General features: G+C 43.0%; 3 protein-coding genes and 1 non-coding gene across 6 annotated transcripts in view; 2 read left to right on the forward strand and 2 right to left on the reverse strand.

Moving 5' to 3' along the window:
• ociad2 (OCIA domain containing 2) lies at positions 1–2,300 on the reverse strand. Its single transcript, NM_001141504.2, has 6 exons — positions 2,110–2,300; positions 1,935–2,019; positions 1,202–1,255; positions 1,062–1,109; positions 587–755; positions 1–266 (listed from the first exon to the last, which is right to left on the reverse strand). The coding sequence occupies exons 1-6, from the start codon at positions 2,173–2,175 to the stop codon at positions 191–193; spliced, it is 498 nt and encodes a 165-aa protein (NP_001134976.1). The 5' UTR covers positions 2,176–2,300; the 3' UTR covers positions 1–190.
• On the forward strand, positions 752–22,618 carry dcun1d4 (DCN1, defective in cullin neddylation 1, domain containing 4 (S. cerevisiae)). 3 transcript variants are annotated; one of them, XM_014122970.3, is made up of 11 exons: positions 752–1,278; positions 6,070–6,140; positions 6,567–6,606; positions 6,705–6,792; positions 13,444–13,532; positions 14,998–15,068; positions 17,331–17,422; positions 18,894–19,002; positions 19,555–19,659; positions 19,762–19,864; positions 19,965–22,618. In XM_014122970.3, the coding sequence occupies exons 4-11, from the start codon at positions 6,722–6,724 to the stop codon at positions 20,018–20,020; spliced, it is 696 nt and encodes a 231-aa protein (XP_013978445.1). In that variant the 5' UTR covers positions 752–1,278; positions 6,070–6,140; positions 6,567–6,606; positions 6,705–6,721; the 3' UTR covers positions 20,021–22,618. The 3 variants fall into 3 exon arrangements, with proteins under 3 accessions (XP_013978445.1, XP_013978443.1, XP_013978444.1); XM_014122968.3 differs by lacking the exon at positions 752–1,278 and adding an exon at positions 4,130–4,234; XM_014122969.3 differs by lacking the exon at positions 752–1,278 and adding an exon at positions 4,248–4,306.
• On the forward strand, positions 21,483–21,557 carry trnaa-ugc (transfer RNA alanine (anticodon UGC)). The gene has a single exon. It is a non-coding gene; the product is annotated as a tRNA-Ala (tRNA).
• The window catches only part of lrrc66 (leucine rich repeat containing 66), a 9,155-nt gene continuing 5,328 nt past the window's right edge, over positions 22,440–26,266 (reverse strand). The window contains exon 5 of the mRNA XM_014122965.3: positions 22,440–26,219. Coding sequence (XP_013978440.3) covers positions 22,681–26,219 — 3,539 coding nt within the window. The 3' untranslated portion in view covers positions 22,440–22,680. The remainder of the gene's footprint in view (positions 26,220–26,266) is intronic.

Raw genomic sequence — 26,266 nt, forward strand, 5'->3', positions numbered from 1 at the left:
CAACATGGTATTTAACTGAGGTAAATACGCAATCTTTATTTTTGGTAGAACTTTTACAAAATCATTACATCAGTCCATTTGCAATGCATCGCCTGAATTGGACTCCAAGGTGTGTAAAACATACTTGGGGAGAACAGACAAGGATCATTAGAATTGAGTACAAAAACTTTGTGTAGACAGTTTGTGTGTTTTAGCTTTGCACACCCTCTGTTGGTGCAGCAGGGGTTTGCTGTTGCTTACACTCTTCACACACGTGGTGGCAGTGTCTAAAAGAGGCAGAGGAACCTGTTAATGTTAACTCACCAACCGCTTTAGTATAATCTCAGAAACCCATAACTAAAATCTTAAGTGATTACATTAGATGCTATGTTACTTGTCTGTCCGCAAGAGATTAAGCTTTAGTATCACTCACACCAACATGCAATAAATACCATTCTTATGCTAGTGCCTTAACTTGAACCTAAAAGATAACCCACTGGCATGATAAGGTTTAAGCCACATAGCTGGTATCTCCCTGTTACATAATCCCTTCAGAAAAAAGACTACCATGGGCAACAGAAGTGACAAATTCCTCAGCTCTACTCACCTGTGTCCTGGGCCAGAAGCACGCCCTCGAGAACCACGGCCTCCAAATGGGCCGGGTCCAAAACCATATTCAGATTCTGGACCAAAGACGGGCCCAAGTCTCTGGAACTTATTTCTGCAGGTTGGAACATAGGAAGCCTTCCCCACTGCATAACCAAGGACGCCAGCCGCTGAATGGACAAGATCATTGGTCATAACCTGTATTACAGTTTTAACATGTTTAAGTCTAGCTGCCACTTTTGGAATGTCCAAAGGAGCCTATCCCCTTTTTTATTAATCAGTGTTTATCTAGCAACTGCGCATTTACCACTGAGTAGGGAGCAGCAACTGAGTCCAATAGTCCAATTAGCACTGAGGAAGATGTGTAACTAAGTCACCATAGAAACCAGGTTTCCCCAAACACAAGTATTGGAAACACACGTGATAAAACTTGCTGGACAGAACCCTCTACTTCCACTAACGGGCTCACAGCTCACCTGCTAGTTTTGGGAATGGGCCAAGTGTCTTTGATGCACTCCAAACTCCTGCAACAAAATATTATACAGTGCATGTTTGTTTATGATGTTAAACCTGAACCTTGATTTAAACTATGACTAATGTTATGTGAGTGTTTTACCTTTGTAGATGAGCACCCCAGTGACAGCCATGCTTCCCAGAGAGAGGGGAAGAGCTGAGAGGAACATGAGAACAGAGGTTAGTAGTCGTACCAATTTACGGCGGCCGGATTCAATCAAACCTGCACTGCAATAACCCCACACTGAGGACAAATCAACTTGTTCCTGTGGTGCGAAGATATTATTAAAGTCAAAGGGAGTCCTGTTTTTTCCCCACATCACTTAGTTAGAATGTGCAGTAGTGTGACACGGAAACACTTATTTCTAACGGAGTGGGTTTGATTTTCAGCTTTATTTATATCATGCCTTTTCACTGAGCTTCCGCTGTAATGGAGCTCATTAACCCCTCTGGTGACCGATGGTCAAAGAACAAAGCATTGAAAAAAGGTTTAAAGTCCTCTTCCGAAGTAACGCTTTGAATACAGGCCCATCATCAATCGCCAACAGCATACTCAGATGGGGGCAATTTTTAGCTCTGAGACAGGGTTTGGAATGCAGACGGTAGAATTTGATAACGTGCCATAGCCAGGGAAAGGGGCCTGATTAAAGGGCCACTGACTTATATTACTCCTACTAATGGGTTTGCAGTTTACAAAAGATGCACTACCCACCTGGAAATGGTGAGCAAGCCACAGAGGGTCTAGCATCAATGGAATTTCTTTGAGAAATAAACAAGCTTTGTGCAGTGCATGTGTAATTGCTTGGATTAAAAAGTTTAGCGCCCTTGGTCAATACCTCTATACCAGAAGCTCTCTTCCTTGCACTCCTTCCAGATTTGTCTCACGTCGTCTCTGTGGATGTGTCGATCTCCATGTTGACACTGGGACACACCAGACAGGTCAGCGATTAGAGGTCACCCACACCATACAGTTCACTAATCGTGTCCGAGTATTGTGTGTGCGTGTTTCACCTTCTCCCATGGGGTGGCTCCCTCTGCCTTCACTGTTACTGTTTTCTCAAGGGTTTCAGAGCTCATGATGTCAAGTGTCTGAAAGAATCTCTTATATGCTCAAATAATCTGCTCAACTTTTCACTTGGACCTGAATTGCATATGGTCTTCCTTGCTACTCCTTTCACTTTACTCTCGTATTTTCCTCGTCTACAAAGCCTCTCTCACTCCTCCCTTTTTGAGTAAACACTGAAGAGGCCCTGCCCACCAAAAGGCCTGTTGAAAAAGCCTTTAATACAGACACCGGAAAAGCTCTTTCTCTCGCTTGCTCACACACACAAACTCACACACAAGTCAAAGCTGTCCTAATAAAACCTATTTAATGATTATTTATGTTATGACGCAATTGGACAGAATCCTCCATTTCATGAAAATCCCTGAGTCATTCAACTCACCTTTGAACATGTTTCTTTACCCCAGCCAGTGTAAAATCAGCATGATAAATGGATGTTTATACTCTTGTTCTGCATCTGTGAGGTGGGGCAAATATTTATTAATCTAATCACTCTGTGAAAGAGAGTCAACATTCTTTAAATATATAAAATAAGAGCAAGTTATGTGGTCTATAGTGTAATTCATCCTCATTCAAATATCTTAAGTTATTTTGCATATACTAGTGCTCTCTAGTCTCATGTAGTTAGTTGTCTAGTTAAGTGTTTGTCACATGCGCCAAATACAACAGGTGTATTCACCTTACAGTGAAATGCTTACTTACAAGCCCCTAACCAACAACGCAGTTTAAAAAAAGAAATAAAAGTAACAAATTGTTAAAGAGCAGCAGTAAAATAACAATAGCGAGGCTATATACAGGGGGTACCCGTACAGAGTCAATGTGCAGGGGCACCGGTTAGTTGAGGTAATTGAGGTAATATGTACATGTAGGTAGAGTTATTACATCACATGCGCTGAATAATGTTAGAAATAAATTGAGCTTTATTCAATATAATTATGTAATTAGGCTATATAAGCTTTGTGCATGATACAATTATTATGCTTGTCAAATGTTGCAGAAGCATGGGGTACCAGAATAACATTTTAAATTTGAGACAAACTACTAATTGATGGTGCACAAGAAATAAAATCACACCCTACAATACGTTTTCTGTGTAACCAATTGCATTTTAGAACCGACATGTACTGAACAAAAATATAAACGCAACATGTAAAGTGTTGGTTTCATGAGCTGAATTAAAAGATACCAGAAATGTTCCGTATGCACAAAAAGTATATTTCTGTTTAACATCCCTGTTAGTGAGCATTTCTCCTTTGCCAGGATAATCCACCTGACAGGTTTGGCCTATCAAAAGGCTGATTAAACAGCATGATCATTACACAGGTGCACCTGGTGCTGGGGACAAAAGACCACTCTAAAATGTGCACACAACACAATGCCACCGATGTCTCAAGTTTTGAGTGAGCGTGCAATTAGCATGTTGACTGCAGGAATGTTCACCAGAGTTGTTGCCAGAGAATTGAATGTTCATTTCTCTACCATAAGCCTCCTCCATTGTTTTTAGGGAATTTGGCAGTACATCCAATCAGCCTCACAACTGCAGACCAGTGTAACCACGGCAGCTCAGGATCTCCACATCTGGCTTGTTACTTGCAGGATCGTCTGAGACCAGCCACCCAGACAGCTTATGAAAAGGAGTATTTCTGTCTGTAATAAAGCTCTTTTGTGGGAGAAAACTCATTCAGATTGGCTGGGCCTGGCTCCACAGTGGATGGGCCTACTTTATTACAGCCTGGCATGCAATAAACGCTAACCCGGTTCACCCGGTGCATTCATAGAATCATCTCACTGATTATGTAGATCTTTTCCTAGCCAATGAACCACAGCGGTGGGATGGTCTGGTTTGGAACTTTGACCTGTCACGTTCATCCTAAGGAGCTTCTTAATTCTTTGTCTACAGCTGTCCTAAATGACACCAGAGACAGCCTATCATGAAGGATTAGGGGTGCGGCTATTAGGTTCCTCGTCCACCTAAATTATCTGTGGGCATGGTTATGTTGACATGTTCCGCCTACTGGCGGTTCTCGGACTTCACAGACAGTTGTGTATTTATAAAAAATGCTCTCTGATGCGGTAAGTAAGTATAGTTGTGGCTTTTGGTGTATTTTACGCGCAGTAGGATAGGCTCCACGTATTGATAACCGGGTCTGTTGCATATGTCTACTTTTAGATTTGAATGGTTCTATGAACTGTTAATCGAGTGATCGAATAAATGTATGTACAGACTATCTGACTATTGCCTTTCCCAGTGTTGTCTTGGGGCGCAACAAAGGGAGAATTCTGTGTACTGTCATTGCTGGAGGCATTCACATTTTGTTGGAAATTGTTAGGAACGGTAACATTGCCATGGCTCCTATTCTGTTCATTACATCTGCTTAACGTGTCATTATTGTCGAACATTTTATACTGATATTGTGTCGCTTTTTTACGGGTGGGAATGCAGTGCAGTTGCATAGCAAGTAACACTTGGAAAACAATGTTGTGTAAGACTAAATAGGTCAGTTTTCCAAGCAACTGCGGAAAATTACAGAGGATAAATTGTGACGCAGTTCTGTATTTCTGCATGCTGCAATAACTCACTCCGACTGTGCATCATCTACATCAACTGTTCCAAGAGAACGATGAGATATTTGTATGGACTATTCCATAGGATGTAACGCATTTTTGTAACAATATAACATGCATTCATCAGTTGGGGTGAGTAGAGGGTTGTTGAATGAAATTAATTTCCGAGGTCTGGGAATTGTAGTCTAATTCCACTCTCCATTGCCCCGGATATAAGAACCTTAATCCAGGAAATGGACTACAACATCCATGTCTCCATCTACTCTCTAGATACTTTATAAACTCTGCAAGTTGTGCGTCTGTACCTATTTTAGGAAGGCTATATTCATCTAGTGTTTGATGGGGTTCGACATATATATATATATATATATATATATATATATATATATATATAAAAAACTGGATTCATCCTGCTATTTGTGTGAGCGTTTTCACAAAACTAAGTTGACACTTAGTGAACGTAGATGAGGATAATAAAATATTGGATAAGCGTATGTCCGAGAAGTGTTTAATCAAAATCGACAACCAGTTTTTGGCTGGCAGTCTTTGAACACTTTTATACAATAAATACATGTATGTATTGAATACCATCCACATGTTGGTATTCGGCGGGTAGCCTAGTGGTTAGAGCGTTGAGCCAGTAACCGAGATGTTGCGAGATTGAATCCTCGAGCTGACAACGTAAAAATCTGTCGTTGTGCCCCTGAACAAGGCAGTTAACACACTGTTCCTAGGCCGGCATTGTAAATAAGAATTTGTTCTTAACAGACTTGCCTAGTTAAATAAAAAATTATCAGCCCAGCTAATGATCTGTAGGCCTTTTATCTAGCAGTAGCCTATTGCATTATAGTTCTTCATCATACCACCTTCTTGTTGGTATACTGTGAGAGAAGACTGGTAATATCAGCATAAAAATGCTTTAAAAAAATAGTCATACCCATCCTGATAAAATGCCTTGATTGTGTGCAGTTATGGCTGTTACATAACTATTTAGTTATCCCAGCTGTTGTGATGCAAATGATGGTGAATAAGATGGTTGTACATGCATGCGTTCTCATTCCTATTGGCTGAGTGCAAGAGGTGACTCTGGCTATGACAGAGGGAGCATGATGTAGGCAGGCTGTGGGTAGCAGATGGTGAGCTCTCCCTTCCCTGTGCCTTGGGAAACCTAGTGAATTGACATGTTATGCAGCACGTCATTAAGATGAGGTTGTTTCTGTGTGAGCAGCATATTTTTGTTTCATATACTGTTACATGTACTGTTGCATATGTGTTCCATATGTACTGTAGTAGTGTTAAAGTTAGCAATGTACTGATATTGTATTTCTTTTCCTCCCCTATAGATTTTCAGCTGCACACCCATTTGTCTACACTGGCCGGCATTCACAAAATCTACCACACCCTGCACAGGCTGGTAAAAGCATTTTGCCCTCGTATCATTGTGTATTCTTTGTCATATGAGTACCAGTCACCTGTTCCAACTGTTATTTCCAGTTGGACTTACTCTGGCACGACGCAATGGATTTGATCATAGACATTTCCCCTTATCTACATATGAATCCAAGTTATTAATTAGTTATAGATTCATTTTGCATTCCTGGATGGACCCTTAAAGGGTGTGATTCATCCTCTCGGCTCTCCTCCCTCTCTCGCAGTCTGAACTAACAACTGCATCTCTAAAGGTTACAAGCTTGAGGAAATGAGAGAGCAAGCTTCCTGTCCCTACACACCATCCCTCCCCTTGCTCAATGCATGCTAATGTCAGTGCTGCAGTGTGTGTGTGTTTGTTTGTTTGTGTATTTTGGTGGTAGTTGCCTAATATATTTATCCCTCCCCTCAGAACCTGACGGAGGACGTTGGACATAACGGTCACTCCACAGGTACCGACCCTGCCTGCACCTAATGCAGACCCATGTGACACTTATATATCACTCTCTCTATATCACTCTCTATATCTCTCATAATGTGTTTCTCTCAGCCTGCTGCTCCAGAGCCATGCCTCCTAGGAAAAAGAGGAGACCCACTGCTGGAGATGACCTGTCAGCTAAGAAGAGTCGCCAGGACAGGTACTACCATCCTGCTACACCAACGTATGCATCAGTTAGCTAAGTAACTAGACTGTATAGGAGAGGAGTTATATCCAACAGTTTTATTCAGTTTCACTGTTCACTAATCTCTCGTGCACAGACATTTTATCGTAACATCTGTCAAAAGAATGTTGGATTTGATGACTAACGAGCAAAGGTTATGTTGCAGGTTTTTGTAACTGGTTATTTGAACAAATCACGGTTTAGCGGGTGTGCACTTCTTTCCAAATTGGGAAGGGTAGGGTACATTTAACCCATAGCCTTGCCTTTAACTTGCAGAAAGGGGGGTTGGAGTTATGGCCCTGCTTCCGCTCCTCGTAGTAGATTTTTCTCATACATCTTCCCCCCAGAACCTAATTACGCACTAATGTTTTTTCTGGGTTTCAGAGATTACCTGTTCCCTGAAACCGTATGCATGAATGATGACTTGGGTTGCACATTTTGGGGAATATTCAGAGGAGGAAACTTTCCATGGGAGTTAATGGCAATATATGCAAATTAATATTAATGCCATTTAAATGTAGATATTTTTTTGCATTGGATATATTTACCATATCATATGGAGACAGAAACAAACCTTTTACCTTATCATAAGTAGACATAATTGCAAATTATTAAATCCTTCCAATAGAAATGTAATAAACAATTTAGTTATGAATTGATTAAATGAGTTGACTCTTCACTTGGGATGATTTCACTGAACAACAAAAGAAAGGGAATATTGAATGATCCATCACATCTCCTAAAAACATTTTCAACATGCATCTGTAAAATGACAGTCTAGAAACTAAAGCTTTGGTTGTCTTCCTCTCAGGCTTCCATGTCTTTACCCTGGACCTCCTCAATGTCCACCTCTTGAACATCAGACTCTGAGGCCTCATCTTCACTGTCATCTTCCAACCTTGTTGAGGATGGTTCGTTGTCAGGCTCAAAAAGCCTCAAATTTGCCCAGATGGCCACCTATTTTTCAACCCTTGTATTGGTCAGCCTATTGCATGCTTTGGTGTGTGTGTGTTCCCAAACAAGGACCAGTTGCGCTCTGAGGCGGCTGATATTGGTGGGATTTGGAGGATGAGGGAGGCAACAGGGGAAAGAGCCTCAGATCCACAAAATCCCTTCCACCAGGTGGCTGATGAGCTACAGATGAAATCGGATGATTAGATACACTTAGGCTGGAATCATTAAAACTCGTTTTTCAACCACTCCACAAAATTCTTGTTTTGGCAAGTCGGTTAGGACATCTACTTTGTGCATGACACAAGTCATTTTTCCAACAATTGTTAACAGATTATTTCACTTATAATTCACTGTATCACAATTCCAGTGGGCAGAAGTGTACATACACTAAGTTGACTGTGCCTTTAAACAGCTTGGAAAATTCTAGAAAATAATGTCATGACTTTAGAAGCTTCTGATAGGCTAATTGACATCATTTGAATCAATTGGAGGTGTGGATGTATTTCAAAAGAAATCAGCCAAGACCTCAGAAAACAAATTGTATACCTCCACAAGTCTGGTCCATCCTTGGTAGCAATTTCCAAACGCCTGAAGGTACCACGTTCATCTGTACAAACAATAGTACGCAAGTATAAACACCATGGGACCACGCGGCCATCATACCGCTCAGGAAGGAGATGCGTTCTGTCTCCTAGAGATGAACATACTTTGGTGCAAATCAATCCCAGAACAACAGCAAAGGACCTTGTGAAGATGCTGGAGGAAACGGGTACTAAAGCATCTATATCCACAGGAAAACGAGTCCTATATTGACATAACCTGACAGGCCGCTCAGCAAGGAAGAAGCCACTGCTCCAAAACCGCCATTAAAAAAAGCTAGGCTACGGTTTGCAACTGCACATGGGGTCAAAGATCGTACTTTTGACAAAATGTTCTCTGGTCTGATGAAATAAAAATGGAACTGTTTGGCCATAATGCCCATCGTTATGTTTGGAGGAAAAAGGGGGAGGCTTGCAAGCCGAAGAACACCATCCCAACCGTGAAGAACGGGGGTGGCAGCATCATGTTGTGGGGGTGCTTTGCTGCAGGAGGGACTGGTGCACTTCACAAAATAGATGGCATCATGAGGTAAGAAAATTATGTGGATATAATGAAGCAACATCTCAAGACATCAGTCAGGAAATTAAAGCTTGGTCGCAAATGGCTCTTCCAAATGGACAATGACCCCAAGCATACTTCCAAAGTTGTGGCAAAACGGCTTAAGGACAACAAAGTCAAGGTATTGGAGTGGCCATCACAAAGCACTGACCTCAATCCTATAGAAAATGTGTGGGCAGAACTGAAAAAGCATGTGCGAGCAAGGAGGCCTACAAACCTGACTCAGTTACACCAGCTCTGTCCGGAGGAAATAGCCAAAATTCACCCAATTTATTGTGGGAAGCTTGTGGAAGGCTACCTGTAACGTTTGACCAAAGTTAAACAATTTAAAGACAATGCCACCAAATACTAATTTGAGTGTATGTAAACTTCTGACCCACTGGGAATGCGATGAAAGAAATAAAAGCTGAAATAAATTATTCTCTCTACTATTATTCTGACATTTCAGATTCTTATAATAAAGTGGTGATCCTAAGACGGGGAATTTTTATGATGATAAAATGTAAGGAATTATGAAAAACTACGTTTTTAAATGTATTTGGCTAAGGTGTATGTAAACTTCCGACTTCAACTGTATGTTGGCACGACTGCCATATTGCATCTCCATCCCAAAGCCCTTGCTTGGAAGTGTACTTTGCCAGACTGCCAAGAACCTTGCCCTCAGACACGGTAGTGATGACACCATAGGTCTTGTTGATCTCTGCACCAGACAGGATACTCTTGCCAGCATACTTGGGGTCCAACATGTACGCTGCAGCGTGTATGGGCTTCAGGCAGAAGTCTTCACGCTTTTTGATGTATTTCAAAACTGCAGTTTCCTCTGCTTGGAGCAACAGTGAAGTGGGCAGGGCAGTACGGATTTCTTCTCTTACATCTGCAAGCGGAGTCTGAACATCAGACAGGATGGCGTTGTCTCCCTCAATCCGTGCAGTGGGTACTGCTAAAGGTTTCAGGCTGCTTACCACTCTCTCCCAAAATACATAATCCAGGAGGATCCTCTTGATGGGGCTGTCCATATCGGCAGACTTGTGATATGGCCATTTCTTGGTGAGACTCCTTCCCCTCCAGGAGACTGTCAAACATGATGACAACACCACCCTAACGGATGTTGCTGGGCAGCTTCAATATGGTGCTCTTTATTCTTCTCACATTGCTTGGTGAGGTAGATTGCTGCTATAACTTGATGATCCTTCACATACCTAACCATTTCCTTGGCTCTCTTGTAGAGTGTATCCATTGTTTTCAGTGCCATGACATCCTTGAGGAGCATATTCAATGCATGAGCAGCACAACCAATGGGTGTGATGTGAGGGTAGGACTCCTCCATTTTAGACCAATTAGCCTTCATGTTCGCAGCATTGTCTGTCACCAGTGCAAATACCTTCTGTGGTCCAAGGTCATTGACTGCCTTCAGCTCAACTGCAATGTAGAGACCGGTGTGTCTGTTTTCTGTGCTCTTGTAGAATAGTGGTTGAGGGGTGGAGATGATGTAGTTAATTATTCCTTGCCCACAAACATTCAACCACCCATCAGAGATGATTGCAATACAGTCTGCTTTCTCTATGATTTACTTGACCTTCACTTGAACTCTGCATCCAGCAAATGAGTAGATAAAGCATGTCTGGTTGGAGGGGTGTATGCTGGGCGAAGAACATTCAGAAATCTCTTCCAATACACATTGCCAGTGAGCATCAGAGGTGAACCAGCTGCATACACAACTCGAGCAAGACATTCATCAACATTTCTCTGACTACGTTCCTCCATTGAGTCAAAAAAACTTCTGATTCCAGGAGGACCATGAGCTGTTGCTATCGATTAAGGTGTCTTATTCATAATTTTCTCCTCGACTAGAAGGGACTTTTGCCAGAGGCTGCTTGTTGTGAGCGCTGAGGGAGCTTTATGCACTTGGCGATATGATTTTGCATCTTTGTTGTGTTCTTTACGTATGATTTGACTCAGTATTTGCAAATGGTCACAGCTTTTTGTTCTGCATTAGCTGCCGTGAAATGTCTCCACACATCAGATAGTGCCTGTGGCATTTTCCTATAAAGATGAGGGAAAAAATGAGGGAGAAAAAAAACCTAATACAATTCCATGTACAGGTAAATAGTTAAGCAGTTAGATTTAACAACTCCTAATGTAAGAAATGTTTTAAAATGAAACATGTATGGAAACAGGTGAATTAACACTCAGTTAGCAAGCTAAAACCCACATGGTAGCAAAAACGAAGTAACAGAAATTGTTAAATGATTTAAACATTTTGCTGTTGGCTACTATTTACTAGTTAACAAAAAGTCATGTCATATAAAATATACTGCTCCAAAAAATAAAGGGAACACTTAAACAACACATCCTAGATCTGAATGAAAGAAATAATCTTATTAAATACTTTTTTCTTTACATAGTTGAATGTGCTGACAACAAAATCACACAAAAATAATCAATGGAAATCCAATTTATCAACCCATGGAGGTCTGGATTTGGAGTCACACTCAAAATTAAAGTGGAAAACCACACTACAGGCTGATCCAACTTTGATGTAATGTCCTTAAAACAAGTCAAAATGAGGCTCAGTAGTGTGTGTGTGCGGCCTCCACGTGCCTGTATGACCTCCCTACAACACCTGGGCATGCTCCTGGTGAGGTGGCGGATGGTCTCCTGAGGGATCTCCTCCCAGACCTGGACTAAAGCATCCTCCAACTCCTGGACAGTCTGTGGCGTTGGTGGATGGAGCGAGACATGATGTCCCAGATGTGCTCAATTGGATTCAGGTCTGGGGAATGGGCGGGCCAGTCCATAGCATCAATGCCTTCCTCTTGCAGGAACTCCTGACACACTCCAGCCACATGAGGTCTAGCATTGTCTTGCATTAGGAGGAACCCAGGGCCAACCGCACCAGCATATGGTCTCACAAGGGGTCTGAGGATCTCATCTCGGTACCTAATGGCAGTCAGGCTACCTCTGGCGAGCACATGGAGGGCTGTGCGGCACCCCAAAGAAATGCCACCCCACACCATGACTGACCCGCCGCCAAACCGGTCATACTGGAGGATGTTGCAGGCAGCAGAACGTTCTCCACGGCGTCTCCAGACTGTCACGTCTGTCACGTGCTCAGTGTGAACCTGCTTTCATCTGTGAAGAGCACAGGGCGCCAGTGGCGAATTTGCCAATCTTGTTGTTCTCTGGCAAATGCCAAACGTCCTGCACGGTGTTGGGCTGTAAGCACAACCCCCACCTGTGGACGTCGGGCCCTCATACCACCCTCATGGAGTCTGTTTCTGACCGTTTGAGCAGACACATGCACATTTGTGGCCTGCTGGAGGTCATTTTGCAGGGCTCTGGCAGTGCTTCTCCTGCTCCTCCTTGCACAAAGGCGGAGGTAGCGGTCCTGCTGCTGGGTTGTTGCCCTCCTACGGCCTCCTCCACGTCTCCTGATGTACTGGCCTGTCTCCTGGTAGCGCCTCCATGCTCTGGACACTACGCTGACAGACACAGCAAACCTTCTTGCCACAGCTCGCATTGATGTGCCATCCTGGATGAGCTGCACTACCTGAGCCACTTGTGTGGGTTGTAGACTCCGTCTCATGCTACCACTAGAGTGAAAGCACCTCCAGCATTCAAAAGTGACCAAAACATCAGCCAGGAAGCATAGGAACTGAGAAGTGGTCTGTGGTCCCCACCTGCAGAACCACTCCTTTATAGGCGGTGTCTTGCTAATTGCCTATAATTTCCACCTGTTGTCTATTCCATTTGCACAACAGCATGTGAAATTTATTGTCAATCAGTGTTGCTTCCTAAGTGGACAGTTTGATTTCACAGAAGTGTGATTGACTTGGAGTTACATTGTGTTGTTTAAGTGTTCCCTTTATTTTTTTGAGCAGTGTATATTCACCTCACACAGTATTGTAATCAAAACTTACCAGAAAGCATGTAGCCCTTGGCCCAGACAGTGTAATAGTGTGGGCTCAATAGCATCTCATTAGTGTGCAAGATCTTGAGAATCAGCTGTACATGTGATGGAAGAATGCACTGTGCATGCAGGTGGTTGCAATTCCTTTGAATTGGGGATAGTTTAACCAAAATATGCCACAAGACCTAGAATTGCCTTGTGTATCCCACAAAAAAGGTTCACTGTAATAAGCAAACTTTTTTTTTTTAAATGAATTTAAGCAAAATTCCAGGGCTTAACTTCCATGGAATATTTCAGAAAATTTTCCGGAAGGTTTCTGACCCTTTGCAACCCTAATGATGACAAGTGATTTGTCTCCCTAATGAGTTTGCTGATGTCATTGCCAACTCAGAAATTCAAAAGAGCAGCAAGAGGACTTTTCATCACATAGCTCATCCAATAGGGATTAACAGGATTAACCTTTTTTACATCGTGGTGTGTAATATGCTCCCAGACGGTAGGATTTTAAGTCGCACCTTGTATTCCCAGCACCCGCAGTAATGTGTGAACTATGCTGTGTGCTCTTGTGCCATAGGTTGTCTGAAATTGTCTTTTTCGTATTGCAGTGTTTTTAGAAAACATGAGGCACCACAAATCCGAGAGGAGGAGACCTTCTCCAGTAAAAGATGTCTGGAGTGGTTCTACGAATACGCAGGTGAGACGACAATTGTAGAAAAAATAATATTCCATTTCCTCTATCAGTTTGTGTAAAACACAGACCATAACGGTGTAAATACCTTCTCTGTTACCCTTAGATTGGGCTTTTCATGTCAAAGTTGAATTGTTGTATGAGAAGGCTGTGACTAGGGCCTCATTGATTGTTTCATAAAGGATGTCTCTTGCTTGCTGAAATTTCTGTAGATTAAGGTTTTGTATGTCCCTTGCAGGTGGGTTAGCGTCAGAGAATTATTATGTAGGTACAGTACCAGTCAAAAGTTTGGACACCTACTCATTACAAGGTTTTTTTTATTTTTACTATTTTCTACATTGTAGAATAATAGTGAAGACGTCAACTATGAAATAACACATATGGAATCATGTAGTAACCACAAAAGTGTTACATATTTATTTTAGATTATTCAAATAGCCACAGTTTGGCTTGATTGCACCTGGAATGCTTTTCCAAAAGTCTTGAAGAAGTTCCCATATATGCTGAGCACTTGTTGGCTGCCTTTCCTTCACTCTGCGGTCCAACTCATCCCAAACCATCTCAGTTGGATTGAGGTTGAGTGATTGTGGAGGCCAGGTCATCTGATACAGCACTCCATCACTCTCCTCCTTGGTCAAATAGCCCTTACACAGCCTGGAGGTGTGTTGGGTCATTGTTCTGTTGAAAAACGAATTATAGTCCCACTAAGCGCAAACCAGATGGGATGGGGTATCGCTGCAGAATGCTGTGCAGCCATGCTGGTTACGTGTGCCTTGAATTCTAAATAAATCACTGACAGTGGCACCAGCAAAGCACCATCACACCTCCTCCTCCATGCTTCACGGTGGGAACCACAAGGAGATCATCCATGCGGAGATTATTCACCCGGATGATCTCCTTGTAGTTCCCACCGTGAAGCATGGAGGTGTGATGGTGTGGGCATGCATCTCCAGGCTGTGTAAGGGCTAGTTGACCAAGAAGGAGAGTGATGAGTGCTGCATCAGTTGACCTGGCCTCCACAATCACCCGACTTCAACCCATTTGAGATGGTTTGGGATGAGTTGGACCGCAAAGTGAAGGAAAAGCAGCCAACAAGTGCTCAGCATATGTGGGAACTCCTTCAGGACTGTTGGAAGAGCATTCTAGGTGAAGCTGGTTGAGAGAATGCCAAGAGTGTGCAAAGCTACAATGTATTCTACAATGTAGAAAATAGTAAATATAAAGAAAAACCTTTGCGTGTGTAGGTGTGTCCAAACTTTGGATGGGTACAGTATGTATGCATTGTGATTGTCATTTTTGCTGTGATGTTAGAATTGTATGACATCATAACAATGAAGATATCACAACAACTATGATTGGTTATAATAGTGAATGCTTTGACCTCCTGATTATGACATCACACCATGTGAGTAGAGTGTCTGGTTGTGATGTCATACAGTATGTATAATGGCTCTGTGTGTGTCTTTGATAGTCTGTGATGATGTTGTGGGGCCAGAGGGAATGGAGAAGTTCTGTGAAGACATTGGAGTGGAACCTGAAAATGTAAGGATGACTATGCATGTCTATGTAGATGAGTGACATTTATAATCCATCTACATGTGCATGCAAATCATAAATAAAATGTTATTTGTCAAATGCTCTGAATACAACAGGTGTAGACTTTACCGTGAAATGCTTACTTACAAGCCCTTTCACAACAATGCTGAGTTAAAAAGTAAGAAAAATGTGCGAAATGGAAACACAGTAATATAACTATAATGATGCTATATTCAAGTAGTGCCAGTACTGAGTCAATGTGCAGGAGGTAGCTGAGGTAAAAGGTACTAGGCAATCAGGATTTATAATAAACAGAGTATCAGCAGTGTGTGTGGCGTCAATATGCATGCGTGTGTGTGTGTAGGGCAGCCCAGAAATTACTATTTTTATGAACTGTATGCAAGAATTTGCTATATGGTGTTCTAGGAATTCAGGATTCTCTGTGTTGGTCTTGCCAACCCCAATTGTCACACCTCTGAGAAGCAGCGGTTACATCAATCAGATATCAGACCTACATGGAGGTTGACTTTACAGTAATGCTATTGGTCAACAACTCAGGTTTTAGATCCAAACATGATCTAAGTTTAAGTAAAGCTTTTATTCTTCCAAGGGTGCCATCTCCCGGTATCTCCTATCGTCTAACATCACTTTGCATGGCCCAAAACATTAAAACAAAGGCATGAAAAGAACACACACACACACACACACACACACACACACACACACACACACACACACACACATTCTTGAATCCAATCATCACAACTCTTCTCTAAATTAACCAGGGGCACCTGTGTCGCTCCTGTTTGAACTATCCGCTGTCTGACGAACAGAATAACAGTTTCTCGTAGCAATAAATCTATAGCACTTACAATACAATAAAACATGTAAAAATTCTTAGCTCTTTATAAACTCTTGAAACAATCAAAATATGACAATTTAATTCACACAGTAATACTAATTTAGTCAATTCAAGTTTCATCTGTCTTCATCTCTCCTGGCTTCAGTGACCCTAGGACTTCTGTGGGATTGTCTCTTCATTGAGATTTCCACAAGGTGTTTTTAATCCTGGCTAGGCCACACATGGTCTGCCATCCAAACAATGTAGTCATGTTGTGCTCCGACATCAGCCATCACTAGTCGCGAGTATCTTCTTCCACTGCGTGTGTGTGTGTGTGTTGGAGTGTCAGTGTAGTGTGTGTGTGTGGGTAGAGTCCAGTGAGTCTGCATAGAGCCAATGCAAGAGAGTCGCTGCAACAAAAAAGGGAGTTAATCAAACAGCTACCTGGACTATTTGCATTAACTGTTCAGCAGTCTTATGACTTGGGGGTAGAAGCTGTTCAGGGTCCTGTTTGTTCCAGACTTGGTGCATCGGTACAGCTTGCCGTGCAGTAGCAGAGAGAACAGTCTATGACTTGGGTGGCTGAAGTCTTTGACAAACTCAAATGTTATTAGTCACATGTGCCGAATACAACAGTTGTAGACCTTAGAGTGAAATGCTTACTTACGAGCCCCTAACCAACAGTGCAGTTTAAAAAAAATATGGATAAGAATAAGAGATAAAAGTAACACGCAATTAAAGAGCAGCAGTAAAAATGAACAATATATACAGGGTGGTGCCGGTACAGAGTCAATGTGCGGGGGCACCGGTTAGTTGAAGTAGTATGTACATGTAGGTGGAGTTAATTAAAGTGACTATGCATAGATGACAACAGAAAGTGGCAGTGGTGTGGAGAGGGGAGGGGGCAATGCAAATAGTCTCGGTAGCCATTTGACTAGATGTTCAGGAGTCTTATGGCTTGGGGGTAGAAGCTGTTTAGAAGCCTCTTGGACCTAGACTTGGTGCTCCGGTACTGCTTGACGTGCGGTAGCAGAGAGAACAGTCTATGACTAGGGTGGCTGGAGTCTTTGACAATTTTTAGGGCCTTCCTCTGACACCGCCTGGTATAGAGGTCCTGGATGGCAGGAAGCTTGGCCCCAGTGATGTACTGGGCCGTTCGCACTACCCTCTGTAGTTCCTTGCGGTCGGAGGCCGAGCAGTTGCCATACCAGGCAGTGACGCAACCAGTCAGGATGCTCTCGATGGTGCCGCTGTAGAACCTTTTGAGGATCTGAGGACCCATGCCAAATCTTTTCTCCTGTGCTTGAGTTGGGGAAAGCTGTTATTGAAAGATGGCACAAAGATTCAAATTATTCATTGGAAAGTACATTTTTGAAATGTCAAGCATTTCAGTTTATAATAATATGTGAGTGTATGTTTGTGAACAGGTGGTGATGCTGGTTCTGGCCTGGAAGTTAGATGCCCAGAGTATGGGCTACTTCACCCTACAGGAGTGGTTGAATGGCATGGGCTCCCTGCAGTAAGTCTGCTCTCAATTTGTGTTTTTATTACACAGTTGAAGTCCGAAGTTTACATACACTTAGGTTGGAGTCATTAAAACTCATTTTTCAACCACTCCACAAATTTCTTTTTAACAAACTAGAGTTTTGGCAAGTTGGTTAGGACATCTACTTTGTGCAAGTCATTTTTCCAACAATTGTTCACAGACGGATTAATTCACTGTATCACAATTCCAGTGGGTCAGAAGTTTACATACACTAAGTTGACTGTGCCTTTTAAACCGCTTGGCCAATTCCAGAAAATCCATTGGCTTTAGAAGCTTCTGATAGGCTAATTGACATAATTTGAGTCAATTGGAGGTGTACCTGTGGATGTATTTCAAGGCCTACCCTTCAAACTCAGTGCCTCTTTGCTTGACATCATGGTGAAATCAAAAGAAATCAGCCAAGACCTCCACAAGTCTGGTTCATCCTTGGGAGCAATTTCCAAACGCCTGAAGGTACCACGTTCATTTGTACAAACAATAGTTTGCAAGTATAAACACCATGGGACCACGCAGTTGTCATACTGCTCAGGAAGGAAATGCATTCTGTCTCCTAGAGATTAACGTACTTTGGTGCGAAAAGTGCAAATCAATCCCAGAACAACAGCAAAGGACCTTGTGAAGATGCAGAAGGAAACAGGTTCAAAAGTATCTATATCCACAGTAAAACGAGTCCTAAATCGACATAACCTGAAAGGCCGCTCAGCAAGGAAGAAGCCACTGCTCCAAAACCGCCAGAAAAAAGCCAGACCAAAAAAAATGTCCTCTAGTCTGATGAAACAAAAATAGGACAACAAAGTCAAGGTATTGGAGTGGCCATCACAAAGCCCTGACCTCAATCCTATAGAAAATTTGTGGGCAGAACTGAAAAAGTGTGTGTGAGCAAGGAGGCCTACAAACCTGACTCAGTTACACCAGCTCTGTCAGGAGGAATGGCCAAAATGAATCCAACTTATTGTGGGAAGCTTGTGGAAGGCAACCCAAAATGTTTGACCCAAGTTAAACAATTGAAAGGCAATGCTACCAAATACTAATTGAGTGTATGTACATTTCTGACCCACTGGGAATGTGGTGAAAGAAATAAAAGCTGAAATTAATCATTCGTTCTGACATTTCACATTCTTGAAATAAAGTGGTGATCCTAACTGACCTAAGACAGGGAATTTTTACTAGGATTAAATGTCAGGAATTGTGACAAACTAAGTTAAAATGTATTTGGCTAAGGTGTATGTAAACTTCCCACTTAGACTGTACGTATGTTCTGCGTGTGTCTGTCCATATAGTTTATTTCCATTTCTAGCTGTGCAGTGTACAAAATGGTGCTGACCCCAGACTGGGGTTATAGTCTGCCCATATAGTCTACGTTATAGTCAACTGTCTGTTTTATAGTCTACACTCTGACAGCTGGGACTCTAGTCTCTCTAACGTGTCTCTCTGGCGTTGTCAGGTGCGACTCCACAGAGAGGCTGAGGAACTCCCTGGACTACCTGAGGTCTGTCCTAAACAACACCACCAACTTTAAGCTCATTTACAGATACGCCTTCGACTTTGCTCGGGTGAGTGAGGCAAGACCTGATCTGCGGTATTATCACTAGATTTCCTCTGACTGGGATGTTCATTCCCCTTGGATATTTATTTGTTGATATTTAGATTCAACACATGACAGATGATACTTTAAACTTGATCATTTATAGAAATAAACACGAAAATATCTGTGACGTCAGGTATGAAAATATTGCTATCCTGTCAGCTCTCAGCTTTGTATTCATAAGTTTTAAGTGTCAAGATTATTTTCTTGTTTGTCTTGCTTGGCTGAAGTGCTTATCAAGAGTACTGATGGGCTATTTACATAGTCTGGCTTGAAGTAATTGTAAGGCATGTTCCCCTGAAAGCAATTAATTGTGCTTTATAGTGAATGGAAATAGTGCTTGAAGTGAGATCAATACCATTTAATAAACAAAGCACATGGGGTTTGTGTCCTCATGAATTACACAATCATTGACCATTACTAGTAGGCTTACTGTATTAATCACTTACAGTTAAATATTTATATTGAGTTGTATTTGACCCGGGACCTTAGCGATGTCTGTATATTTTTGACTGTACAGGAAAAGGACCAGAGGAGTTTAGACCTGAACACAGCCAAGTGCATGTTGGGGCTTCTCCTGGGAAAGACTTGGTCACTGTTTCCTGTGTTCAATCAGTTTTTAGAGGTATGGAGTCTAACCTGTGTAACATTCAACTTAATAAAGTGAGGGAACTGTGTGAGAATGTAGTGTTCTTTGTATTGACTGCCTGTCTGTTCATTTATTTAGCAATCTAAGTATAAGGTCATCAACAAAGACCAGTGGTGCAACGTTTTAGAGTTCAGCAGGACAATCAACCTAGACCTCAGTAACTATGACGAGGATGGAGCCTGTGAGTATCCACATGCACACTGACACTAATACACTCATTCTCATAGTGGTACAGCTGATCAATGCCCTAATGTTATCATTCTTTTCTCTAATTTTGTCAGGGCCAGTTTTGTTGGATGAGTTTGTGGAATGGTACAAAGAAAGAGAGATGTTATAGCATCAGGTACACTGCCACAAATGTCAACAAAACAACATAATACGACGACGACGGCTATGAGAAAACAAACTATACAAAATGGGAGAGGTGTCAGTGATGACAAGGGGTGCTTCCAGGTAATGATTGCAGGGGGGTGTAAGGTCCAAAACTGGGTGTAAGCTGCCCTGGCGAGATTGGGATGTAGATTACTTATGGTCACTATGGAGACGCCAACTATCTCCAGATAATGTTCCCTACCCATGTTGCATTGTGGTTAAGCACATGGCAGCCCCTGTGGCGTTGCACCCCCTCGCTGTGTGATAGGATAACTGTTCTCATGAGTGGCTGACGTGGGCTAAATGGTTTTGTGTGAGAGAGAAATTCACTTTTCAACCCTTTGCTCCCGTGAGGAGGAATAAAACAAATGAAATCCCTCCCTTTTGAACAGTTGGTCTTAAGTCTTAAATCAAGGTCATTTTGACCTGGGCACATTTGAATATTGTATATCCGTGCTTTGAACTTGATCTGTGCTTGTCTCTTTATAACCTACAGAACCCATTGTTTTCTATCAGTTTTGTCCTATAGTTGGGTTGAATAGGAATTCTTACAGAAGTACATTGTCAGGCTGAGTGTTACAGTAGTTGTTTTAGCCATGGTCCCTAAAGCTGTTAGAGGTGGATGATGACACCTCCACAGTTTACTATAACAAAGTAATTTGTGCCAGTGATTTGAGCCCCCAGTGGTTTTCATCCCCATGCTCACTATGATACCACCAGCCTGTGCTAAAGCATTTTAGCCCCCTGCGAAGGCTTCAGTTGACCTCATACCACAACTAACCAATCAGCAATGCTGCCTATTAACTCTTACTACAGTGCAGTTGTTAGTGGACTGGCCAGCATTCATGGTTTACGTGACCAATCTATGTTTCTAAGCTGTAGGTTTGTAAGAGTATATATTTTTTTTTTCTCACATTTTTTATGGGGGTTGCTTTAATTGCTCAACACACGCGAGTGAGCGCACACAGTGGTCAGGGATTAGATCAGGATGAAATGAGACTTTTGGGCTTATCATTCAAGAGGTCTCAAAACTATGGACATTGAAGGGTTAGAATTAGACCCCTGTGACGATGCTATGCTTTTGCTAATGTTCTTGTAACACATGTATAAACTTTTGTCAATGGCTGTGATGTGACGCTCAATTGTCATGAGTGAAACGTTGCATGCACGCTCTCCGTCAGAGACGTCTGTGAATGGATGAGATTTTTGAAAACTTGTTTTGTTGTTTTTTTGTACAGGAATTTGTGCTTCATTTGATATCCTCCATGTTGTCTTAACGCTTTATGAAAACCATGATTGTGTATATTCAGAGCTGAAACACACGTAACCTCATTTGAGGATGAGGAGTTCCCTCCTGCATTTGCCAACCCCTCCCCCCATCACACACAGTAAAAAACGACAAAGAACCCCACTGTCAGTCTCAAACGGCCTCCCTGTGGCTCAGTTGGTAGAGCATGGTGTTTGCAACGCCAGGGTTGTGGGTTCGATTCCCACGGGGGGCCAGTACGAGGAAAAAAATAAAAAGGGATGAAATGAATTGAAATGTATGCATTCACTACTGTAAGTCGCTCTGGATAAGAGCGTCTGCTAAATGACGTAAATGTAAATGTAAACAAATGGACATGAACTGAAATTAACATGAGACTGCGTGTGTTGTAAGAATGGTGTCAGATCTTTTGACATGTCAATCATTGATTGGTCAAAACCAGTGGCATCTGATCCACAACTAAAGCATGTACAGTATATGGATCGATTCATGAAGTAGTAAGGTCAGATGAGATCTCCACCTATCAGTGATCCATGATGCTTTGGCTGGCCTGTCCAGTCATCAGTATATTTGTCTATATTAGGTTTTTGGAGATGGAGCTAGTGGCTGGACTGCGCACTAATAATAAGTCTAATTCAGATGGTGTTCAACATTGGTAATGCAGGAGGTTGAACAACCCTGTCCTGACTGTATATGTATGTACAGTATGTATGTGTCTGTTTTCACTGTAACCTACAGTATCTCTATATTAACTTACTGTTGTCATTCATTTTTGCTTTGCCATCTTCCTTTACAGAAAGATTCAAATGTGGTTTGTGATGATGTTCGTTCTGTGTTTTTAAATTGCACAGGATCATGTTTGATTCCGCTACTGTAGGCCTAATGTATTTTTACTATTGCATTACCACAGTAATTACCACGTCATGTGTGCACCTTATTATCCAGGTACCCATAGATCAACTGATATAAAAACATCACAAACAATATGGGCGAATTTCATTACAGGTTTATGATGCATCGGCCTCCACATAATGTGGAGGCAGTGTCATGAAGAGATTATTTTGTAGCAAAATAGAGGGGAGTAGGGTAGCGAGTGAGTAAAGCAGGTGGATATGAATCTGGGAAATTGGGTTTTAATGGTCCCACCTTTTATTTGCCTTAGTCTGAAATAATTCAGTCACTTAAACAGCTATTTTCATTAAGACAAACATGTCTGGTGTTACACTCATTTACAACAATGTAATAACAGTATAATTCTGTAATTAAAATAAACAAGTTACGTTTTAACAACTTTCATCTGCTGCATTAACTTCTCAGGTGATTTCTTTAATCAGTACAAACAATTACAGTTGTAGCTCTCAAGCTTCACTGCCCTCTTTGTGTGTTTCAAAATGGAGGGTGGAGTTGGAGTAGGTCATATTGAGGTCACCAGAGGTAGAGACCTCACTACACGGGGTGGTCATAATGGTTTCTGAGGTAACGCTCTGATATGGACGAGATATGCCGAATGGTTTAGCAACCACTAACCCCATATAGCTCCTGTCTCCCTGTGTCATGGAGTTACAGCCAAATCCATCCATGGCTCTCATCTGTTGTTCCCTACTCCTCCATCCAGATCCTGCTGCCTCCTCTCCCTCTGGGGATGGTGGAGGTGTTGATGGGGCATCAGGTAGAGCCAGGGGTGGCTGGATGTCTACAACTAAGTGTTTCCTGTGTAGGGGAATTTGGAGTGAATACTCTCCTTTAGGCCTCGCCTCATCTGTGGGGGTGGAGAAAAAGCGTGATGTTTTGTACAATGACAGTTGGGGAGAAGGACTGATTTCTTCAGTAGGGTTACTGTAGTCTGCTCCGGTACCCCTCCCCACCTCGTCTGTGCTGCTGTCTGAGACATCAAAGTTAATATTGAGCGCTCTTATTTGGGAGAAAGAAACATTCATGTCTGTAAAACTTTCCTCTGTGTCCCTTCGTGTTCTCTCTGACAGCGCCTTCACCTTACCAAGCCTTGGCTGATCCCACCGGTCCTCTGCTCCGGTCTTCCTCTCTACCTTATCTGTGGTACTGGCTGAGTTGTTAAAGCTGATATTGAGTGTTCTCCTGTCTTTAGCTGGTTTCATTGTGTGTTCTGGAGTCTCATCTCCACTCTCACAGCTGGAAGAGGATGATTTGGCAGGTGGAGCTTCTTGAGAGGGCTGAATATTCTGATGCCTCCTAAGTCCAGGGATGTAGATTTTAACTGGTGGCTCCTCAGTTCTGACCCTGTCTGAGGAGGTGGTGGAAAGGAGTGATGTTTTGGGCAAAGACATTTGGGGATGAAGCTTGCTGTCTTCATCAAAGTCTCCACCCTTTGTTCTGGTGACACTCTCGTACCTTGTCACAGACTCATGTTGATATTGAGAACTCTCGCTGGAGAAGCCAATATTTAGATCTTTCCTTGGAGAGAAAGATACTTTAGTTGATGTGTCTCCAGATCTGAGAGAGTAATCCCTATATGTGACATCAGGGATCTTAGCTTTCTCTTTTCTTTTTTGGTTCATTGTAGTCTCATCCTCGCTCCCGGTGCTAGAAGAGGATGAACCAGAGGGTGGGGGTGTTCTTGGGGCAGCAGGTGGAGCTTCCTGAGGGGGATGGCTATCCAGACGTCTCCCAAGTGGGGGGACATAGAAGAGTTGAGTTGGAGACTCCTCAGCCATCATCCTGTCTGAAGAGGTGGAGAAAGGGAGGGATGTTTTTGGCAAAGACAGTTGTGGAAGGGGCTTGGTGTATTTCTTAAAGCCTTCATCTTTTGTGCTGATGACAGTCTGGGAGGTGAGACCCAGGCCAGACCACCTTGACTCAGGCTCTGGAGGTGGGTGATAAGAGCTGTCCTTGGCGACGCCGATACTGAGAGCTCTCCTTGGGGCAAAAGAGACATCAATGCCTGCAAGACTGAAAGATGAATCTGGGACCTTCGCTTTCTCCTCTTCTGTTTTTTGATTGATTGTAGTCTCATCCTTACTCTCACTGCTAGAAGAGGGTGAACCTGGGGCAGCAGGTGGAGCTTCCTGAGGGGGCTGAATATCCAGACGCTTACTGAGTCTGAGGTCTCCAACCCTTGTCCCGTCTGAGGGCAATGACTGTTGGGGAAGGGGTTCCTTTGTGCTGATGGCACTATGGGTGGTTAGAGCCAAGACAGTTGACCTTGTCTCAGGCTCTGGTTGATATTTAAAACCTTCCTTGGAGAAGCCAATATTGAGAGCTTTCCTTGGCACCAAAGAGACAGTGTCTCCAAGACTGAGAGATTGATCCCTGTACATGACATCTGGAACTTGAGCTGAATCCTCATCATGCTCCTTGTTCACTGTGTACTTTGTGGGTTCATCCCCACGATCACTTGACCAATCAAAGCACTCCTGTGTTTTCAGAGCACTCTGAACTTCCTGTATCAGTTCACCTACATTCTGGACAATCATCTTCTCCTTCACTACCTCTGTCTCTGGGTTCACAGTGTACACTGTAGGTTCATTCCCACTGTAATTTAGGTTCAGCTCAAGCAGCTTATTATTCTCCCTCTGGTCTTTCACCAGCGGTTCTTCATTCCGAGCTTGTTCATACTCCTTTCTCAACTGATCGTCAAAAGCAGAACCCGAGAGATCTTGACTGCTGGACTGTGCCGATGCACCTCGGATGGAATCAGGGAACTCAAAGCTCTCTCCACTGTCATTCCACAGCTCAGGCTCCATTGGGTTTGGATCTGCCTTGATTGGTTTCCAATCAGTAAAGGGCTCCTCTGTAAATCCAGGGATCTCACCCATGCTGCCGATCTTGATCTGTGGCACATCAACTTGTTTAACCATAGGGAAATCTGAACTCTGCTCAAAGGAGTCATTTTCCTTCTGGAGGGATTGATGCTCCCAGGGATTATTCTGGGTCTTGTGCTTCTCCTCCAGTCTTTGAGCCAAATAGTTTTTGGGCCAGTCCATATCCTGATCCCTATCCGGCCTCTCCTTGTCAGATTGTGAAGACACGGACGAGCTTCGATATCCCTGCAACTGTTCTGGGTCAGGGATGGGTTCAAACTCCATGCCATGGTGGGTATGGACTGGGTGAGCATCCACTTGTGGTTCACTCAGAGAGACATCAGAGAGTTCTCCACTATGGGTGTCTGTCTCTGAGCTGTCCGGTTGGGAGCTGACAGAGTCCTGTGCTCTGGGCTTCTCATTAGGTGGGTGATGGACCTCAAGGGAGGGGTGTGAGATATCCCTCGCATAAACATTCTCATATGTTGCATCATATTCCCCAGCGAGGTTGTCCTGTCTGCCATTGGCCACAGTATCATAGTATGGAATGCTACTCTGATCCCTTATTTCTGAAGGATGTCCTCTGAATGTCACTCTACTCTCCGTGTGTGTTCCTAGTTCCTCCCGAGCCTCATCTGAATAGGCGTCATTGTCGTAGGAGCCCTGCCCAGCGGAGGAGACCGACTGGGCTGGGGAGGAGCTTTGCTTGGTACGGTTACAGCACCTCTTCCAGAGAGGGTCCAGGAGAGGTCTGGCAAGAGCACCAAGTATAAATGCTAACAGGAAGGTGATGAATACAGAGAGGCAGACAGCCAGGACCAGGTCAGACTGTGTTCTCTGAGAAGCCCTGTGGAGATCTAGAGAGTTCAGGTCTGTCCCTTGACCCTCCCTCTGGAGGCTGCCTACCTCTGTGTTTATCAGCTTCCTCTCCCAGTGTAAACTCCTGGTGCCTCTGCTTTTCCTCTGTGTCTTATGGACATGGATGTTAAATACAGATATATACTGCTCTTCTGGCCCAGACATGCACACGTACAGCCCTGCGTCTTCCTCTGTGATGTCACTGATCAGCAGGCCCGTCTGACTTCCAGAAACTTGTCCATTAGTCGTCCACCATGTTGAATCTAGAACAAATACATCAAGTGTATTACTGTCATAAAGCCAAGCATGA

This window comes from Salmo salar, chromosome 10 (assembly GCF_965601325.2).
Source record: "Salmo salar chromosome 10, fSalSal1, whole genome shotgun sequence".
NCBI classification, from domain to species: Eukaryota; Metazoa; Chordata; class Actinopteri; order Salmoniformes; family Salmonidae; genus Salmo; species Salmo salar.

Bases quoted from the DNA above. Each gene is read 5' to 3' on its own strand.
- ociad2 (NM_001141504.2), bottom strand. From the start codon at position 2,175: ATGAGCTCTGAAACCCTTGAGAAAACAGTAACAGTGAAGGCAGAGGGA. The intron at 2,020-2,109 runs GTGAAACACGCA...GGTGTGTCCCAG, and splicing joins GAGCCACCCCATGGGAGAAG to TGTCAACATGGAGATCGACA. The intron at 1,110-1,201 runs GTAAAACACTCA...ATTTTGTTGCAG, and splicing joins TGGGGTGCTCATCTACAAAG to GAGTTTGGAGTGCATCAAAG.
- dcun1d4 (XM_014122970.3), top strand. From the start codon at position 6,722: ATGCCTCCTAGGAAAAAGAGGAGACCCACTGCTGGAGATGACCTGTCA. The intron at 19,003-19,554 runs GTGAGTGAGGCA...TTGACTGTACAG, and splicing joins ACGCCTTCGACTTTGCTCGG to GAAAAGGACCAGAGGAGTTT. The intron at 19,660-19,761 runs GTATGGAGTCTA...TCATTTATTTAG, and splicing joins TGTTCAATCAGTTTTTAGAG to CAATCTAAGTATAAGGTCAT.